Source organism: Chiroxiphia lanceolata, chromosome 8, assembly GCF_009829145.1.
Source record: "Chiroxiphia lanceolata isolate bChiLan1 chromosome 8, bChiLan1.pri, whole genome shotgun sequence".
Classification (NCBI taxonomy): Eukaryota; Metazoa; Chordata; class Aves; order Passeriformes; family Pipridae; genus Chiroxiphia; species Chiroxiphia lanceolata.
This window is the reverse complement of record NC_045644.1, coordinates 31,861,334-31,877,375: the sequence shown is the minus strand read 5'-3', so window position 1 is coordinate 31,877,375 and position 16,042 is coordinate 31,861,334. Positions and strand designations below refer to the sequence as shown.

Below are 16,042 nucleotides of genomic sequence, written 5' to 3'. Positions count from 1 at the left end.
CAATCAAGGAGCCTGAACTTCAGTGGGAAGCTGATCTTTCTGTGGTGAAGATGCTCCCGAGTTGTTTTGGAGAAGAGCAAATAGAAAAATGCAAAACAAAATACAGTCCGTTTAAAAGACAGGAAGCTGACTAAGCTGGTGAATAAGATGCTTTAGACAAAGGAAAGACAGGGAGTGGCAGGGCAGAGGAGCTGAAAAAACAGCAAATTTGGGAAAAAAACCAGTGATCTTGAAATGAAAGTTAGCAAACATGTTAAGGGGGTGAGATGGAAAAAGTTGAGGCAGGTATTTAAGCACTGGGGAATAAAAAACAGAGAGGGACCTTATGAAAGCTGGATCTGTGTGGCTCTCAGGAAGTGAGATGTGCTTCTGAGAGGCAATTGGGAATGTAGTCTGAGAGGGACAGGAAATAGTAGGAGGGTGAAAGGTGGAGTCCAGTTCTGTAATGGACTTCATTTAGTGGGAAGTATGAGAGGGAGGCAGTTGCCGGATGCTGAATCAGAAGAGCAGCACTTCAGTGGATGTAAGAAGCCTGAAGCTGATGTTCTCAATCAGGCTGTTTTTGTGGAGAGGAGGCTGAGTTAATGAATGTTACGTCCAGTAAGTTCAAGGGCAAAAGGATGCAAGAACATTGTGAATGTTGGTGATAGGGTTGGAAGAAGAAAGTAAAGCCAAGAAATGAGTTGGAGGGAGTTTGGTATCACTGTGATGGAAGCAAGAAGGCTGAAGAAGCACGAATACTGCAAAATATGGATAGCACCCAAGTTAAAAAGGATTTGATGAATATTGCAGACGGAGTGTGGGTAAGAACATTATGAACTTGACGCTGTTGTGCTCGCTTTTTGGAAGACAGGATCTGGTCCCAAGGTTAATGAATGGTGTGGCACATTACCACAACACTTACAAACTCATATGAAAGTCCGTGATTTCATTGTGCAGTGATTCGTAGATGAAATGCAGAATGAGAAGGGTTCCTTTCTGCATAGAGTTAAAACTTGAGTGAGTCAAGGGCAGATGACACACAGAGACAGGCAGATGGGAAATAGGAGGCATTGCTTACAAGGGAAGATGAGGCTTCCATAAAGCAGTGGCCAAGCTGCTGTCAAGGTTTCAGAGGTCATTACAGCAAGCAGAGTATTAAGGTGAAAATGGAAAGATATCAGCGAATCAGCTTTGCAAGTGTTGCCAGTAAACTGTTCCTGAAATTGATAAATGAGCCATTGCAGGATCGGGAGATGCTGTTCCTGGAAGTGGAGTGTGTGTGATGGGGCTGCTGAGGGAAGCAGTGCAAACAGTGGATGTGGTGGGCTGGAGGCGTGACAGCATTTTACGTGGTCTGATCATGTGTGCATTTAGTAAGGCCAGAGAAAGGAGGCTTCAGTAATCAAAAGGCAGAATGAATGTAGGCTGGTGCTCTGAACTGTGGGGATGGGTAGAAAAACATGTTTTATAACAGATCTTTGTTAGAAGGATCTGCACCCAGAAGTGAGAGTGAGCAGGTCACACTTGAAGGTGACGTTGATGTTACTGGATTTGAGCGTTGATGTTACTGGATTTGAGCAAGTGGAAGGGTCACAGCATTTTTCCTCAGCTGATGAGGGGAGAGGGCTTGGGAAAACACAAGTCTGTTACAGTGATGCTGGGCTTAAGATGAGTGATCCAGAAAGAGGTGCCTGAGATACTGCTCAACATTTTGTCCTTGAACATAAATCTGGGGTTAGAGCATTGTCCGGCAAATAAGAAAACTTATATAGTGCTATTGCCTACAATGATAATGATTTTTTTTTTTAAGGCTATGCATCTTACCACTATTATTGGTCTCTTGTTGCAGCAGGGGCACTGATTCAGCCCCAAAAATAGCACCAGTTCACTAACAGAGCTTATTCCCAGAGTTGCATTTACAGTACTGGTATGATGGAATAGATGGGGATGAAGTAATGGGAAAAATTGCAGAGTCATGTTGATGCATGTGGTATTAAACCCCATGGTGCTTGCCCAGGGAAGGGTAAAAGTGGTTTTAAAAGTTGACTAAAACATTGAAAGATAGAAACCGTATTTTAAATCGAATTAATTTGAAATAAACTGTAAAATCAGTTAGTGCTGATATGTGAGTGTATTAATTGTACTGTTGCTTGTGTTCCTTTATCAGGGCTCATGCCCTTGTCCTCAGATTCTCAATTTTGAAAAATTATTATACTAAAGATAGCCTGGTGAAGTTTTTTCATGTCTGATTTGCCCACCTCCATAACCAAAAAGGAGACTTTAAATGAGGAATTTGCCAAATGAACTGGCAACTGAACGCCAGTTGCTCTATTTCACATGTTGCAGCTCCAGGAGTAATAATTGTTTCACACATTAATTCCTCCTTTGGACTTTGGCTTTTGCACTTAAGTACACCATCTGAACTCGGTCAGTTTGCACAAATGCATAATGAGAAAGTTCATTTCTCCACTAACGTGCACTGCCCTTGCACTGCATTATTTCTGCAGGACTATCTCTGTGAAACAGTTCTGCTTGCTAAGCAAATGTGGGGTGGCACAGACAGGAAAAAGATAAGTAGAAAAATGTTAATTTAAAAGATGAAGACCGATTTAACTAACCTTCATTTGTTTTAAAGTTTAAATATTTACTCCTTTGCAATATTTGCATGTGCTCTTTCCTGGCCAGCAGCATTGCCCACGTGGGTTTGTCGGGGTGAGGAAGGAGCCCGGTTTGCAGTTCAGGGGGTTCGCTACCTGCAAGGAGCGAAAGGGGGTCACAGCAGAACGCCCGGTCACCGTGTGCCGTCCCCTCCCGGTGCGGCATTCCCGGTGGCAGCAGCTCCCAGCAGGGCCGTGGCTCAGGGCCCGGCGCTGGCTGCCGGCCAGCCTGCAAGTGCAGGGGCTGCAGCTGCCGCCGGCCCCTGCCCGCTCAGCTCCAGTGAAAAACCTACCGGGGTTCTGAGGGGGAAAAAAGGAAGGGAGGGGGACGGGGGACGGGAAGAGCAGCTCTTGAACAACCGTGCTAGAACAACCTTCTGCCTCAAAGCAAACAAAACCCAAACCGAAAACCTCCAGCGGAGGAAGGCAAAGCCGTCCACCACCTGGAATTCTTCCTGCGGTCACTAAAAATACAAAAGGCACAGTCTTGCCATCCTCACATGGATGGCGGCCTGAGCCCGGGCCGTGCTGCAGCACACCGGGGAAGTTACAACTGTGATTTTAGGAAGGGAATGGTTGCGTTTTTCCGTTGATTTTTATTATTATCTGTAGTTCTAGCGATTATCTGCAAAATAGGGCATGCTGTGTTACCAGTAATACATGTATCCTGTGGCAGCGAGCCAGGACAGTAATTGAAGGTCAGGGATTGTTTGTTGAGTGCAGTTCAGTGTGCTGCCTGATTCCATAGGGGACTGGCAGTGCCAAAGAACAAAGGCAGCTCTGTTCTACAAGCTTATAGTATGGCTTGTTTGACAGAGTTCAGGCCCAATTGTGAGAAGAAGCAAACAGTAGTGGAAAACAGTGCTAAAATAATCTAACTACCAAATAAGCCTTTTTAAAATGTATCTTTCTGCAAATGTCAAAACTAACCTTGGATAGACACTCATGTTTTAAATTCTTGTTTAAAATTCAGTTATGCCTTTGTATGGCAAATCTGTGTTTTGTTAAGAATATACACCTATATGTCGTGGTAAATTTAAGTCATTACAATTTAAATGTCACTTTATGTTGCCTTAGTCTATTTAACATTAGCAGTTGCACCACTAGCAACTTCCTTGGTTTTTTATACTCTCAAAAAGTGTTTTCCCACTCAGCAGATTTTTCCTGAGAACATCTTTAAGTGAAACCCTTGGAAATACAGTTGCTGAGTTAGTATTCCATTCGTAGCTGGTGCAACTTGAGAATTTCTAACAAAATCCCTCCATGGTAATGAATTGGTAGTGCTGTACTGGGTATTAATATTCTTTGTTACTAAGTCGCAGTCTATTAATAAAGCTTTGTCCAAATGGGCAAACTTGCATGTCCTCCAGACAGTCTTGTGATTTGTATTTTAATAGTGTCTGTCTTGGATATTATTAAGGATTGCCTACTTTGACAGTTGCACTACATACCACACAGCTATCACAGCACCATTAGTTCAAGAGTAGCATGAAGGATGTTGTGCTCTGTATTAGACGCAATTTATTTGTTTGCCCTTCCTGAAATAATTACTAGCATTTGGGCTCTTAAGAGAAATGGTAAAACAACCCCCTGAAACTGTATGAGATAGGTGTGAATCTGTGGGTTGAAATAGTATGTCTTAGGGGTGCTCAGTTCTTCTTGGAGGTAGTCTAAAATGTGCTTTAAAAGTTAAATTGAAGATCATGCAAGTACAGAATTAAGTTTGGAAAAATACTTTATTTATTGATTACTTGGCAAAGCGTGAGTTCAGGATATTTCCTTGTGTCAGCTGTTACTGATAGGTTGAGTTTTACTTTTTAGAGGTGGTGAGGCCTCTGAAGAACCAAGTCCGTGAAAGAGTGCCCCGCTCACTTGACAAGTGACCCTGTTGGGTGACAGAGAATGGGCATGTTTCTGCTCCAGAGGGGGAGAGGGTGCAAACTGCGACCACAAACACGGAATGAAGGTTGCATTTCACTCTCTGTTCTGCATGACTTGTCTCAGTACTGGTGAAGTGACTCAGGCGTTATTCCCCTCTACCCTATGAGAGGTCGGCTGGAGAAGAACGAATTGGAAAGAAATCAGGTCAAAATGGTGTCACTAAGTTGTTTCATTTTTTCTCTGGAGATGAGGCAGTGCAGCCCCACCATGGCCTGGCTGGGGCAGGAGGTGTGTTTTGGGGGAGCACAGGGAGTTAGTGAGCCCCATGCTCTGCTGGTGGCAGGAAGTGTCTGCCCTCAGGGGCTGTGGATCTGGTGAGGGGCTGTTGGCAGGGAAGCCAGAGGAGACGAGAGGAGCAACTGTCCAGTTTGGAAGGTCAGGAATAGATGGAGGCTGCTCAGGGCACTGCTGTTCTCCGCAGCCTTCCTGCCATATAAGGCTGTCAGCTGCCTTGGGCTGGCCAGGCTGGAAGACCACTTAAAAGGGAAAAATCAATACAATAAACCACCTCTGATAGTGTCCCTTCAAAGCAAAATCTAGTTTTGCAGTTATGTGGTTTGAGCACAGGCTGGGTATTGTATAAAACCCATGCACAGGTAGTCTGGTTCCTGCCCTGTGTGCGTGCAGTGTCACGAACTGTTATAGAAGAAAACCAGTTTGCTGGAGAAAAGTGTGTAGTGGGTAAGAGAGAGCCTTCCAGTTCAACTTCAATATTTAACTGTACCCAAGTATTTTATTTCAGAGCTCAGTATTTTATAGCATTCCAATACACCTTTAAGCTTACATCATTTGGAATAATTCAAGATGAGAACAGAGATGTAGTCATGCATTGATTTCCCATTATTCTCATACTTTCTTGGCAAATGACACGCTTTGTATTTTTTCCATGAAGTGAAAAATGTACAGCTGTTTAAAGGTTTTGGAGGAAATAAATGCCTCTATCCTAATCTTCCTTGTGATTATTTTTTCCTTCCACCCCCCCCCCCCACTATCCATGTTTGTGTATGTGAGCTAAGTTCAAGGAGAACATTACAGGTGTTATTGCTAAATTTTTCTTTAGTAATTCCATTTTCTAATAGTGTCCCATGAACTTTTTTTTTCTGCTGGACTAGAAGTGATGTTTCTATGTAAACTGCAAACAACTAGTTGGTTAGAGCCATTAAATTCTGTTCAGCAGTGGGAAAACACCTTTAATGTTTTTGTGTGTGTGTGTGTCATCAAGAAGAAAATAGGTTGTATGGCGAAATAAGAAAATTGTGCTTGAGAACATTTTCCATCCGTTCCCGGGCTGAGTCCCTGCAGAGGCGGCTTTGGGCTGAGCAGGGGGCGCGGAGCCGCCCCCCGCCCTCTACCCCGGCTGCTCCTGGACCCGCACCAGGCGCTGAGCTCATGCCTGACCCGCCCTTCCTTTTTATTTCTTAGGTTTTTTTCTGGGTTGACTGTGACAGAGCTGCAGCCCTCGCTTGCTGACTTTCCAAAGCCCACCCGTGGGAGGGACAGGGAGCAGCTTTCCAAGGACGGGCCCGGCGCCGCGGGGGCTTAGCGGGGAGGGGGAGCGCTGGGGCTGTAGAGGAGATCTGACTCTTCGGAGCGGGTGCCCCTGGGCCCGCGGGTGCCCCGGCCGCGCTCCGAGGCCGCCACCACACGTGTCCCGCGGCCCCGCCCCGCGGGACGTGTCCGCGGGCCGCGCCCGCCGAGCGCCGCCCCTTCCCGCGCCGCACTCCCTGCGCCCGGACCCGCGGATCGCACCGGCCCCGCGCCCCCGCCTTATGTAAGCGGGGCGTCGGCAGCGCGCCCTGACCCGGCCGCGGGGACGCGCTCGGCTGCGCCATAGTGCTGCCGGCCCCACAAAGGGCGGGCGGCGCGTCCTCCGCCTCCTGCTCCTCCGCCTCCTGCTCCTCCGCCTTCTCCGGCCCCGCCGTCCCCGCCCCCGGCGCGGCCGCCCGGCCCGACCCGGAAGCGGCGCGGCGAGAACCATTTTCCTTGTGAGTTCAAAGGCGGAGGCGGGCGCGGAGGTCCCGCGGGCCGGGCCGCGCCGCGTCGCGGGGCGCCGGGAGAGGTGCGTACAGACCGACCGGCGGGGCGGGGAGGGGGCTGAATCCACCGCTGGGAGCCGGGCGGGCGGGGGACTCTTCTGCGGCTCCCCCCTCGGGACACACGCACGCACCCCCGCGGACACTTCAGCTTAGCGAGGGGCGCCTTTGTTTGCGGCGGGCAGCTGCGGGGGCGCGGCGGGGCCGCGGCGGTGCCCGCCCGGTCCGGGGCCGGCGGCGCGGGGAACCCCGCACGTGACGGCCGGACCCCGCGGGGGCGCGCGGCGCGGCACGCGGCCGGCGGCGGCTTTGTGCGCGGGCACGGAGGGGGGACACCGGGAGCACTTCGGGGGACGGGCGGCGCGGAGTTCTGCACGCACCGAGAGGGTCCGGGGGTTTCTGATTTGTGGTTTTGGGGTTTTTTTCTCCTTTTCTCTTTCCTCGGTTAAGTTTGTGCCGTTAAAACGGCGGCGCGGGAGCGGCGCGGGCCGTTAACGGCACGGCACCGCCGTTGGAGCGCGGGCCATGCGGCACCTCCGGCGGGCAGAGAGCCCGGCCGGCGCGGCCCCCCCGCACCCTGCTGGGCACTTCCTTCTGCCATCCCCCGGCCACGGGCTACGGGAGTTCCGCCCGGAATAACGCCTGAGCTGGAAACGACCGCTTCCGCAGGGATTGCAGGCAGGGGAGTCCGCGAATGAGGAAACCCAGTGCTCGGTTTTAACGTCAGATTTGCTCTATTTATTGTTCGCTCTTTTCCACTTGGTAATTCTGCCTTTGAGTACAAACCATGGCAACAAACAGGCGCTGGAAGGGAGCGATAGCTTTTTTGAATGATGAAGTGTCACAGTGAAAAGGTGCCAGTGTTTGCGCTATTGCAGACTAAACAGCGAGGCTGAAAAACAATATGTGGAAAAGTTTACTGAATAGCACCTACAGATTAAGTTTACGTGATCTTTTCAATTTTTATGCTTGCAAGAGGAAGAACTATAGAATGTTAAAGGTTTCGGTGTAAGAATAGCTTTCTTAATTGTATTATTAGCTCTTTAAAAGTCTTTTCGCTTTACAGCATAAATTCCTCTAGAAAGATTTAAAAAATAAAAAAAAAAGGAGTGATTGCTGTACATGTGCACAGTAAGATGTGCTTTTGTGGTGTGGGGAGCAGGCTCGAGTGCCCAGCTAAGCAGGCTGTGAGCCCCAGAGAGGCAGACGAGGTGGTACGTGCGGGATGAGCCGGGCAGCAGCTGCGAGCTCAGCTGTAACCCGAGCGTTTGCTGCATTGAACCTTCTGGGTGTCACAGCCTGGCAGCGCCCGGGTTGCAGCAGCCGAGGTGCGGCGGCTCCTGGAGCTGCCTGCTCGCATGCTGGGGGAGGAGTACCACCACTTCAGCTGCTTAATGGCACTAGGCAGAGGTAAAAACGCACTATGTGCCTGCTCACTGCTGCTTCCTCGGGAAAGTGGGTCCTGTGGTTGCTATGGGGGTTTTGGAACGATAAGTAAATAGATGAGTTGTGTTACTGGGCGTTAGAGAACGCAGTCCCTGAGTAATCTGCTGTATTCGTCTTTGGTGAATGCCATTGAATAGTTTTGTGATTGTTTGCTGTGAAGTGATGGTAACGTTTTCTAAAAACTTGTTTGGATTTCCAGAAGGTCCAGAGTCTAGTTCTCAGACTCAGAGTTCTGCCAGCTGCCTCCCATAGGCAGGTTTTCTTGCATGAGCTGGGGTAAAATCATTGGGGAGGGTGAGGGGGCAGAGTAAGAAACGTGCTTTATTCAGCATCAGGGAACTTGGTAGCAAAGCAACCAAAGACAGCATGTGTGTTCGTAGAGCTCCCTTTGGCCAAGCAGGGAAATCTGGGAGGGCAAAAAAGTGTGGCCGTTCCCCCCTCCACCAAGCAACCACTTAAAATAGTGCTGAAGTCAAATGTGCCTTAAAATTGAGTGCTTGAGTCCTTTACTTAATTGTGGTCTTTGGGGAGTTGGGTTAATGCATAAAGCTTCCTTTTAAAAACTACAAGTTTGAAAGAAATTTTTTGTTTACAGAGGTTCAGTTTCTCCTGGTTTCAGCTAGTATGCCTGGTACTCCCTAGAGTTGTCCTCCACTTTGGGAACGGAAAGAGGGAGTGTCTGCAAGGAGCTTTTCCTCTGAAAGTCCACAAGGAGCATGTTGGACTTTCTTACATCTATTTTCATGTTGTTACATGCCTCACATGCTTGCCTCTAGTAGCTGACTCTTACCTGCTGTGCTCTTAGTCTGTTTTTCTTTGTGCCTATGTGATGTGTGGTGTGAAATTCAGTCACGTCTTCCATCTTAAAATTTCTTGAATCCCTAACCTGTCCCAGTTTGGATATTTATTTCCGTGGTGGCCTGCCTATCTCGTGAAGCTGATGGAGTCTGAACTTTGCTTTCCCAAGAAGGCTTGCTTTTATTAAAGGGTGGGGTTTTGTTGTTCTTTGATAGTGGGGATATTTTCTAACAGTGTCTGAAAAATCCCAGATTGTGTGCAGCTGAGCAGCTGTCCACATAGGAGGAGGTGTGTGACGTGACATAGTTTTGCTTTATTTATTTACATATTTTTGCTCTGTGCTTGTGGGATAGTCTGCATCCTCCACATCTGTATTTTGGGGGTGTTGGCCTGTCTAGAGGCATAGATCTATGAAAGCAAGTGAGAAGGCATTATGTTTCTTTTCTCAGAATAATCACACTCACAGATCTATATTTGGAACTAGTTCTTTTAATACCAGCAAGAAGATAAACCAGTGGCTCACACGTACCTTAATCTGTAGTGTTGTCTGAATCCTGAATGATAACTGCACGCCACATTCCACACAGTTTGGTTTCAGCTAATGATGTGGTATGTCCTGTTGTGTGTAGTCGGAAGCACTTTTCTTGACCTGAATAATAGCTCAGAAAGTTAGAAAGGAGCCAGCGTGGAAAAAGTATAATAGGGCATGGAAAGACACAGGGGCAAATTAAGAACTGAAAGGCTACAACATTGGCTTTTTCAAAGAAAAGTCTATCTGCTCCTGAGTTCATACACTCAGTGCTTTGCAATTTCATGATGTGGACTCCACCCTCTCTTAACTCAAACCATTAGCAGTACAAGATCCATTATAGGAAAGTGACGCAAGAGCAAAGGCCCTTTCTTGGCTATTAGAGGTTAAATAATTATTTACTATTCAGACTCTGTAGTTAGCATATTATCATATGGTCTTGCTCCTCCAGCTCTTTCATCTAATTATCCTGCTGTAGAGATGGCTTACTAGCTGAGAGATTTGGGGTTTTTTTTCTTGCTTGTGTGAGGAAGGGTAACAGCTGAAGAGAAACCTTAAATAAAATGGAAACAAGAATGCTGTACACTCCTCTGAGGATTTGTAGAGTCGGATAGGTTTATTAGAAAGTATAATGTATTTCCAGTGAAGTATTCTCTGATTTGTTTAGTAAGTGCCAGAGCTGAAGCTCCGGAGAGACTTGGGCTATATTTAGCCTAATCGCGAGGCAACACCTTTGTAAAGTAGGTAATGAAGCCTGATAAAACCTTGAGTGCCTCTCTCATGAGCTGCCTGCAGACTGGCTGAGGGCAGGTCACTGGCTCTGCTGCTGCCCTGCTTAGATGGCTTTTGTCAAGTTAAAGGATTGCTTTGTACCTCGGTTTCCCCATCTGTAAATAGGTTGTGGTGATCCTCCCCTCCCCTTGTAAGTACTTGGGGTCTCTTGCTGCGGGGTGGTGCATGTGAGCTACTGATAGCAGCATTTTACAGGGGTTGGTGTGGCATTCGCACAATGCCTCGGTGGTTTGACCTGCTCTTGTTTCTGCTCTTTGTCTTTTTCTTCTGCATTTTAAATTTAGAATGGATCTCAAAGAGCTTTTTTGTTTTCCTGTTTTCCCTCATTGCTTTTTTTTTTGCCCTGTAGATTTAACTTTCCTCTATTTTTTCTGCCCTTCCATGTTTTGGTCGCTTGTATATCCTGCATGTTCTTTCTGCCAGTCATTTCTTTTGTTCACCGGTGTCTTCCTCTTGCTGTTCCCGTCTGTCTTCAGAGCGGCATTTTCTCTCCCCTCCATCCGCTGGGATTTCCTTTTCACCTGACTCATCCCCTGTCGGTACATCTCCGCTCAGTCACGCTCTCCTCGCGCTTCTGCTCCAGGAAACGCAGCCAGCAGGGAAGGGGGCTGCCTGCTCGTCCCCTCTCGGGGGACACCCTCGAGTCCCCCGCTCGCCTACCGCATCCTGCTGCGCCTGGATCAGGCAGGGTATTTTGGGAAAAGCCTGTACGGGGGCGTCGAGGAGCCCCTTGCTCCCTGCTCCCCTTTGCCTGGCTTTTGCGGTAGAGCTGGGAGGTTTCCTGCTTCCTCCCCTGTACTGGGTAAGCAGTGAGGGTCTCCAGCCCCTCGCCGCTTTCCCAGCAGATGGGAGGAAACAGGAAACCTCCTGGCCCCGCTGCAGAATCCCCGGGAGCGGGTGCCGTGTCCTCGGAAGGCGTTGCACTGGAGCAGCCGGTTGCTGCAGGGAGGAGCGGCTGCGGGGGCGGCAGCAGCACAGTCAGAACAGTTCAGAGATGGGCAGGGAAATGAGATGGTTGACTTGAGGCAAGGTGAACGTTTTCAGAGCAGGGAGGGGGGAGCGATTTTTCGTCTGCAGTCTGCTTCCACTTGAGCGTCCTCTGTAATCACCCTGCTGCTGGCTGGTCCTGCAGGCACGGAGAGAGGATCTGCGGGCTGAGCTGTGTGTCCCCCATTCCAGGGGGTAAACACCCTTGCTCAAGCACAGTAAGGGAAAGGAAGAATGAAAGGTGTAGTTCCCTTTTCTAGCTGGTTTTGCACCAACGGCACAAAGGAAAAAAACCGACAGAACACAAAACCCTCCTTTCTTGTATAATTAGAAATTGTTACTCTGTTTTAACTTGTTTTGATGGAAGAATTACATCAGTGTTTATACAGTTCTGGGGGCTTGGTGTACTGAGCTTTGGGATTTGTTTCTTAATTTTTTTTTTTTTTTCCCCCTCCAACAGACATTCAAGCCCTTGGTTGGAAAAAGTGTATACAATTCAATTACTGCAGTAGAATTCCTTGTGGACAAACAGCTGGATTTTATAACTGAAGATAGTGCCTTTCAGCCCTATCAGGTAAGAAATTTGGTTAGTGTATAAGTACTATTCATTTAACTTAATTAAAAAACATGTTTTTGTTATTTTTAAGTGCATGTTATGATCAAGTTCTGTGTTTCAGGAACAATTTCCTATTATTGGCAGGGATTGTTGCTTATTTTATGAAAGATTGTATTGGTTACTGTATCTGATTCTAGTGACTGATCTTGTCAAGGAGTACTATGCAATTAATATTATTGAACCACCCTTAAGTAAAATACGTAACCCCTTTAAAGGTTAACCAGTACCATTAATTGTAGAGCAGATAAAAGATAGTATTTCTCCTTCTGAAGCTGGGCTTTCATATCTAGGTCTTTGCATGACTACGGTGATATCCCACTTACTGATTTTTTTTTTTTTTTCCTCCTGAGAATGAATAGCAAAAAATGTTATTTTTTTTAAAAAAAAGAAACAATTTCTCTTGCTGTTGTTTTTAAGCCTGTTAAAATTTCCAGTATCCTTTATTTTTATGCCTTCTCCATTAATTAGAAACATTAATATATCAACGTACGTGTATTTAAAGATCAAGAGAATAAGTGATTCCCTCCTTGCTTCAGAAGAAGGTCTGAAAATCTCTTCTGTGACAAATAGGAATATGTTTGACATTTCAGCTCATGCTGAACTGATTGCAATTAGAATAGCCATAAATTTTCCCTTCAGGCTTGGATGGTACACTGCGGTGATACAGAAATAGTACTTTGAGACTTGCAATAACAGATGGCCCTGAATAAATGCTGTGTAATTTTGTCCTGACACCCCTTCTTCCCTCCTGCTTCACCAGGATGCTTTTTTTTTCCCAATACCAAATATAGAGCTAGAAAAAGAGAAGCAACTGAGAGAGAATCCTGGGGAAAGGAGAGGGAGGTTCAGTTGGTGGAAGGGCTGGTGCTTCTGTGTGTCTGTGGTGGGGAAGCCAAACGCTTCACTTCTTGTCAGGGTGAGGTTACATGTTATGACTCGAGCTGCTGGAACAGCTTGGCTCTGCTGCAAAGAACAGTTCCCACCATCAGACCCCGCACCAGCACCTTCAGCCTTCTAAACCAGCACAGCCCTGATTTCCAAACACGGGAGGGGGGGACACGGCGCGGGGGAAAGCCTCTGATGTGGGAGAGCTGAGCTGGATTAGCCCAGGGTGCATCCAGTGCTGCGGCTTCCTCCACAGAGGGGGTCAGGATGATGCAACACAGAGCGGGATATCCTCCTTTGGCAGCAGCGACCTCTTAAATCAACTGAGCCGTGAAGTGTAAATTCGCCCTCAGAGTCCAGCTGCAATCTTCCAGATTCATTTTACAAAGCAAATACTGGTGCTGGTGTCTGTCCTTTGCCTGAGATATGTCAAGATCATGTCTCTGATAATGCTCATTCCAGTAACAGTAATCAATCTCCTTTTGGCAGTGGATCATTTCTGAGCTGAGCAAAACAAACTGAACATATGAGAAGGGCTGCCTTTTGTTGAGCAGTCCTACTCCCAGACCTGGCTGGCACTAACATAGTGATGCTCTGTGCATTTAGGCCCTTCAAGGAGTCTTTACTGATAGAGCATTAGACTCAGAAACACCTTAATTTGGGAAGGTGCACACAAATTGAAGGTATCGTTTTTGAAAATGTGTCATATGAACAACTGGCTTCATATTGTCTTGATAGATAATACAGAAATTAACAGCTTTAGCAACATCACTTCTCAAAGAGATGTTGACCAAAAACTGGTACAAAGCAGTAGTTTGCCAAAAATAGTTCCAGATACAAGCTTGGCCCCTCCCTAACTCTTGGCCCCCATTTCTGACATGTAGAGGAGCAACTCTGTGTGAGAGATGAGGCTGTTTCCCCCTCTCATGGAGCAAATCACTGCCCGTTAAAGCCCGAGATGGAGGCTGGTCATCTGAGTCCATCTTAAGTAGTTTGGTGGCAGATACCTAAATTGTCTGATTAACATTACAAGAACTTTGCTGATGGAGATTCCTTTAAGTACTAAAGCATCCCGAATCAACATTTTAACTGGATATTGCTTGGATACTGAATGTAGAAACATAACATTATGCTCACTGTTGGAGAGTGCAAAGATTTCTTCATTTGAATGATTATAAGAAGTTTGAGAACTGTCTTTCATAGAAATGTCTCTCTGAAGGCCTTGCAATATCTCATTGCTAAGTTTTACAAGTTAATTGTACTAGTAAGAGCTTTGCTGAATGATAATGTCTTTAGGAGAACAGAAACTATTTTTTTTAACTATGCAAACAATTACATACCAACAGTGTGTTAGACAGAAATATTAGCTTGATCACTGAGACTTTATTTTCTGCTGAAAGGTACCTGGAGTGGGAGGGTTGTCTCTGTTCGTTTTCCTTGTTATTTTTTTGTTCATGCTGGAAATCACATTCCTAGCAATCGGCCACTTAATGCAAGGTAGCTTGTATTTGTACCTTTTTTTCTGGAAGATCTCCCTTTTCTTTGACCTCCCTTTTCGTTGCCATCAGAACGGGTCCTAGATAAATATTTGGTAAACTTCCTGTGAAAAATCTGGTTTTCCCCAAAAAAGGGTGTTTTTGCTCCCTTTTTTTTGTCTGGAATAGCATTGACCTGCTTTTGGGCTGAAGACAGAACTGAGGAACCATTCTTTGCAAAGATGAGTTAACTTTGAGTCTTCTGAAATGTGTTTAGTTTTTGGTTTAAGCTCTCAAGGCTGCACATTTTCAATATGAAGTCCTTAGAGACCATGGTGACCTAAACACTTTTTATTGCATTTTGCTGTTAGTGCCTAAAATTCCAGTACCTTTCTGCCAAAACAAACAGAAGTCTGAATCTGTATGGGAAGACTCCATTTCACTTCAGATACAATTCTTAACTACTGAGTAATTTTTCCCATCGTTGTGTATACTCATAACACTAGAAATGGGCAGCAGACAAGCATTTGGTACAAATTCTGCTCAGAGCAGTTCTGATCGAGAAACATGGGGCTGTATCACAAAGGTGCTACTGTCCGGTTTGAAGGTGACAACTGCTCAAAGCAAAGAAAACAGCACACTTGGCATCCTTTCAGGCTTGGCAGGAAAAACAAAGTTTGAGTAGGCAAAGAACTAAATTACTGTCGTTACCAGAAGTGGTTCTTCCAGAACAAGATTAAAGAGACTTTGGCAGGACTCGCTGGGGAATCGTGAACCAGGCATTCCCATGCCATGTCTGCTCTTTCCATAAATAAACATGTTTCAATTGTTAAGAGATTCAACAAGCTTCATAAGAGCTAGATGAATATCGTTAGTACAGTAGGGTATGCAGCTGCATTGTACCAGCCTTCCATGTATGCACAAGGCTTTCTGTAGCAACTATTACACTTGTCAGTGAATTTGTTCTTTACTGCTAGATGTGCCTGTGATTTTTCTTTTCCCTTATGTGTGTACTGCTCAGAATCCTACCCCTTCTCTGTAAAAGTTCCTTGGATTCTGTATGTGTGGTGCCTTAAACACCAACCTACGACTTGTTTCTGGTGGCTTTTATCTCTGTTGCTTCGTGGAGGATGTAAACTGTATTATTCTCTACGTGAAACTTGTGTGTGACTGAGTGACTCATTCATTAATCTGGGATGGTCAGACCATTTAGTCATGTAGTTCTTTATGGTGGTGACAAGAGGATCTTGAGGATAAAGCAGATACAAATGTTTGCCGTGGTGCTTTGTTTAGCAATGAAATGAAAAATTTGTCCTTTACAGGAAACAATAAACATAAAATTTGCAACATGCATTTTCTGTGTCAGACTAGTATCTGTAGGAAGTGTAGTCTTGAAATAGGATGTGTAAGTTAGGTCCTTAATAGGAATTCTACTTTGGACTCGTGATATATCGTGTGTATTTTGTGTTTAAGTAAAAATTCACAAGTGTAGTGGGTTTTATAGTGGCTCTTGGTATAAACTGAAACTTAAGATGTTTTCAAATATGCTTGTTATTAAAATATTTTAAGCAAAACTATAGTAGGTCTACACATACAAGTGTGACCTCAGTCAAATACTTGGAACCAAAATGGTTTTCTGTAATAATAAGTTATTTGTACTGTGACATCTACGTGTGTGTCTGTTGTGATACGCAAGTTAAGCAGCAGCAAAGCTAATCATGCCTTAATTTGTTTAAGCATTGTAGTTTACTTGAAGGACTATAGATGGGGATGTGAAGCATTAAGGCTCAGCATATGGTATGTGTGACCTCATCAGAGTGGTGTTTTTGTCTGGGTGGTGTTTGGCAGTACCCGTCACGGGCACTGTTGGGCTGAGTGTGTGATTCTGCTGTTGCTGGCCA

The 16,042-nt window shown here is 46.0% G+C and overlaps 1 protein-coding gene across 9 annotated transcripts in view; it reads left to right on the top strand.

Annotated features, from left to right (window-relative positions):
* Positions 1-16,042, top strand: part of JMJD1C (jumonji domain containing 1C) — a 156,073-nt gene that overhangs the window by 88,809 nt on the left and 51,222 nt on the right. For 3 of the 9 annotated variants that reach the window (XM_032695473.1, XM_032695467.1, XM_032695472.1), the window contains one exon: positions 11,626-11,739. In XM_032695473.1, coding sequence (XP_032551364.1) covers positions 11,626-11,739 — 114 coding nt within the window. Of the gene's footprint in view, positions 1-6,493; positions 6,566-6,619; positions 6,640-6,994; positions 7,016-7,252; positions 7,376-7,407; positions 7,468-8,140; positions 8,225-11,625; positions 11,740-16,042 lie in introns of those variants that run through there. The other 6 variants (XM_032695474.1, XM_032695478.1, XM_032695476.1 and 3 more) reach the window with 6 other exon arrangements.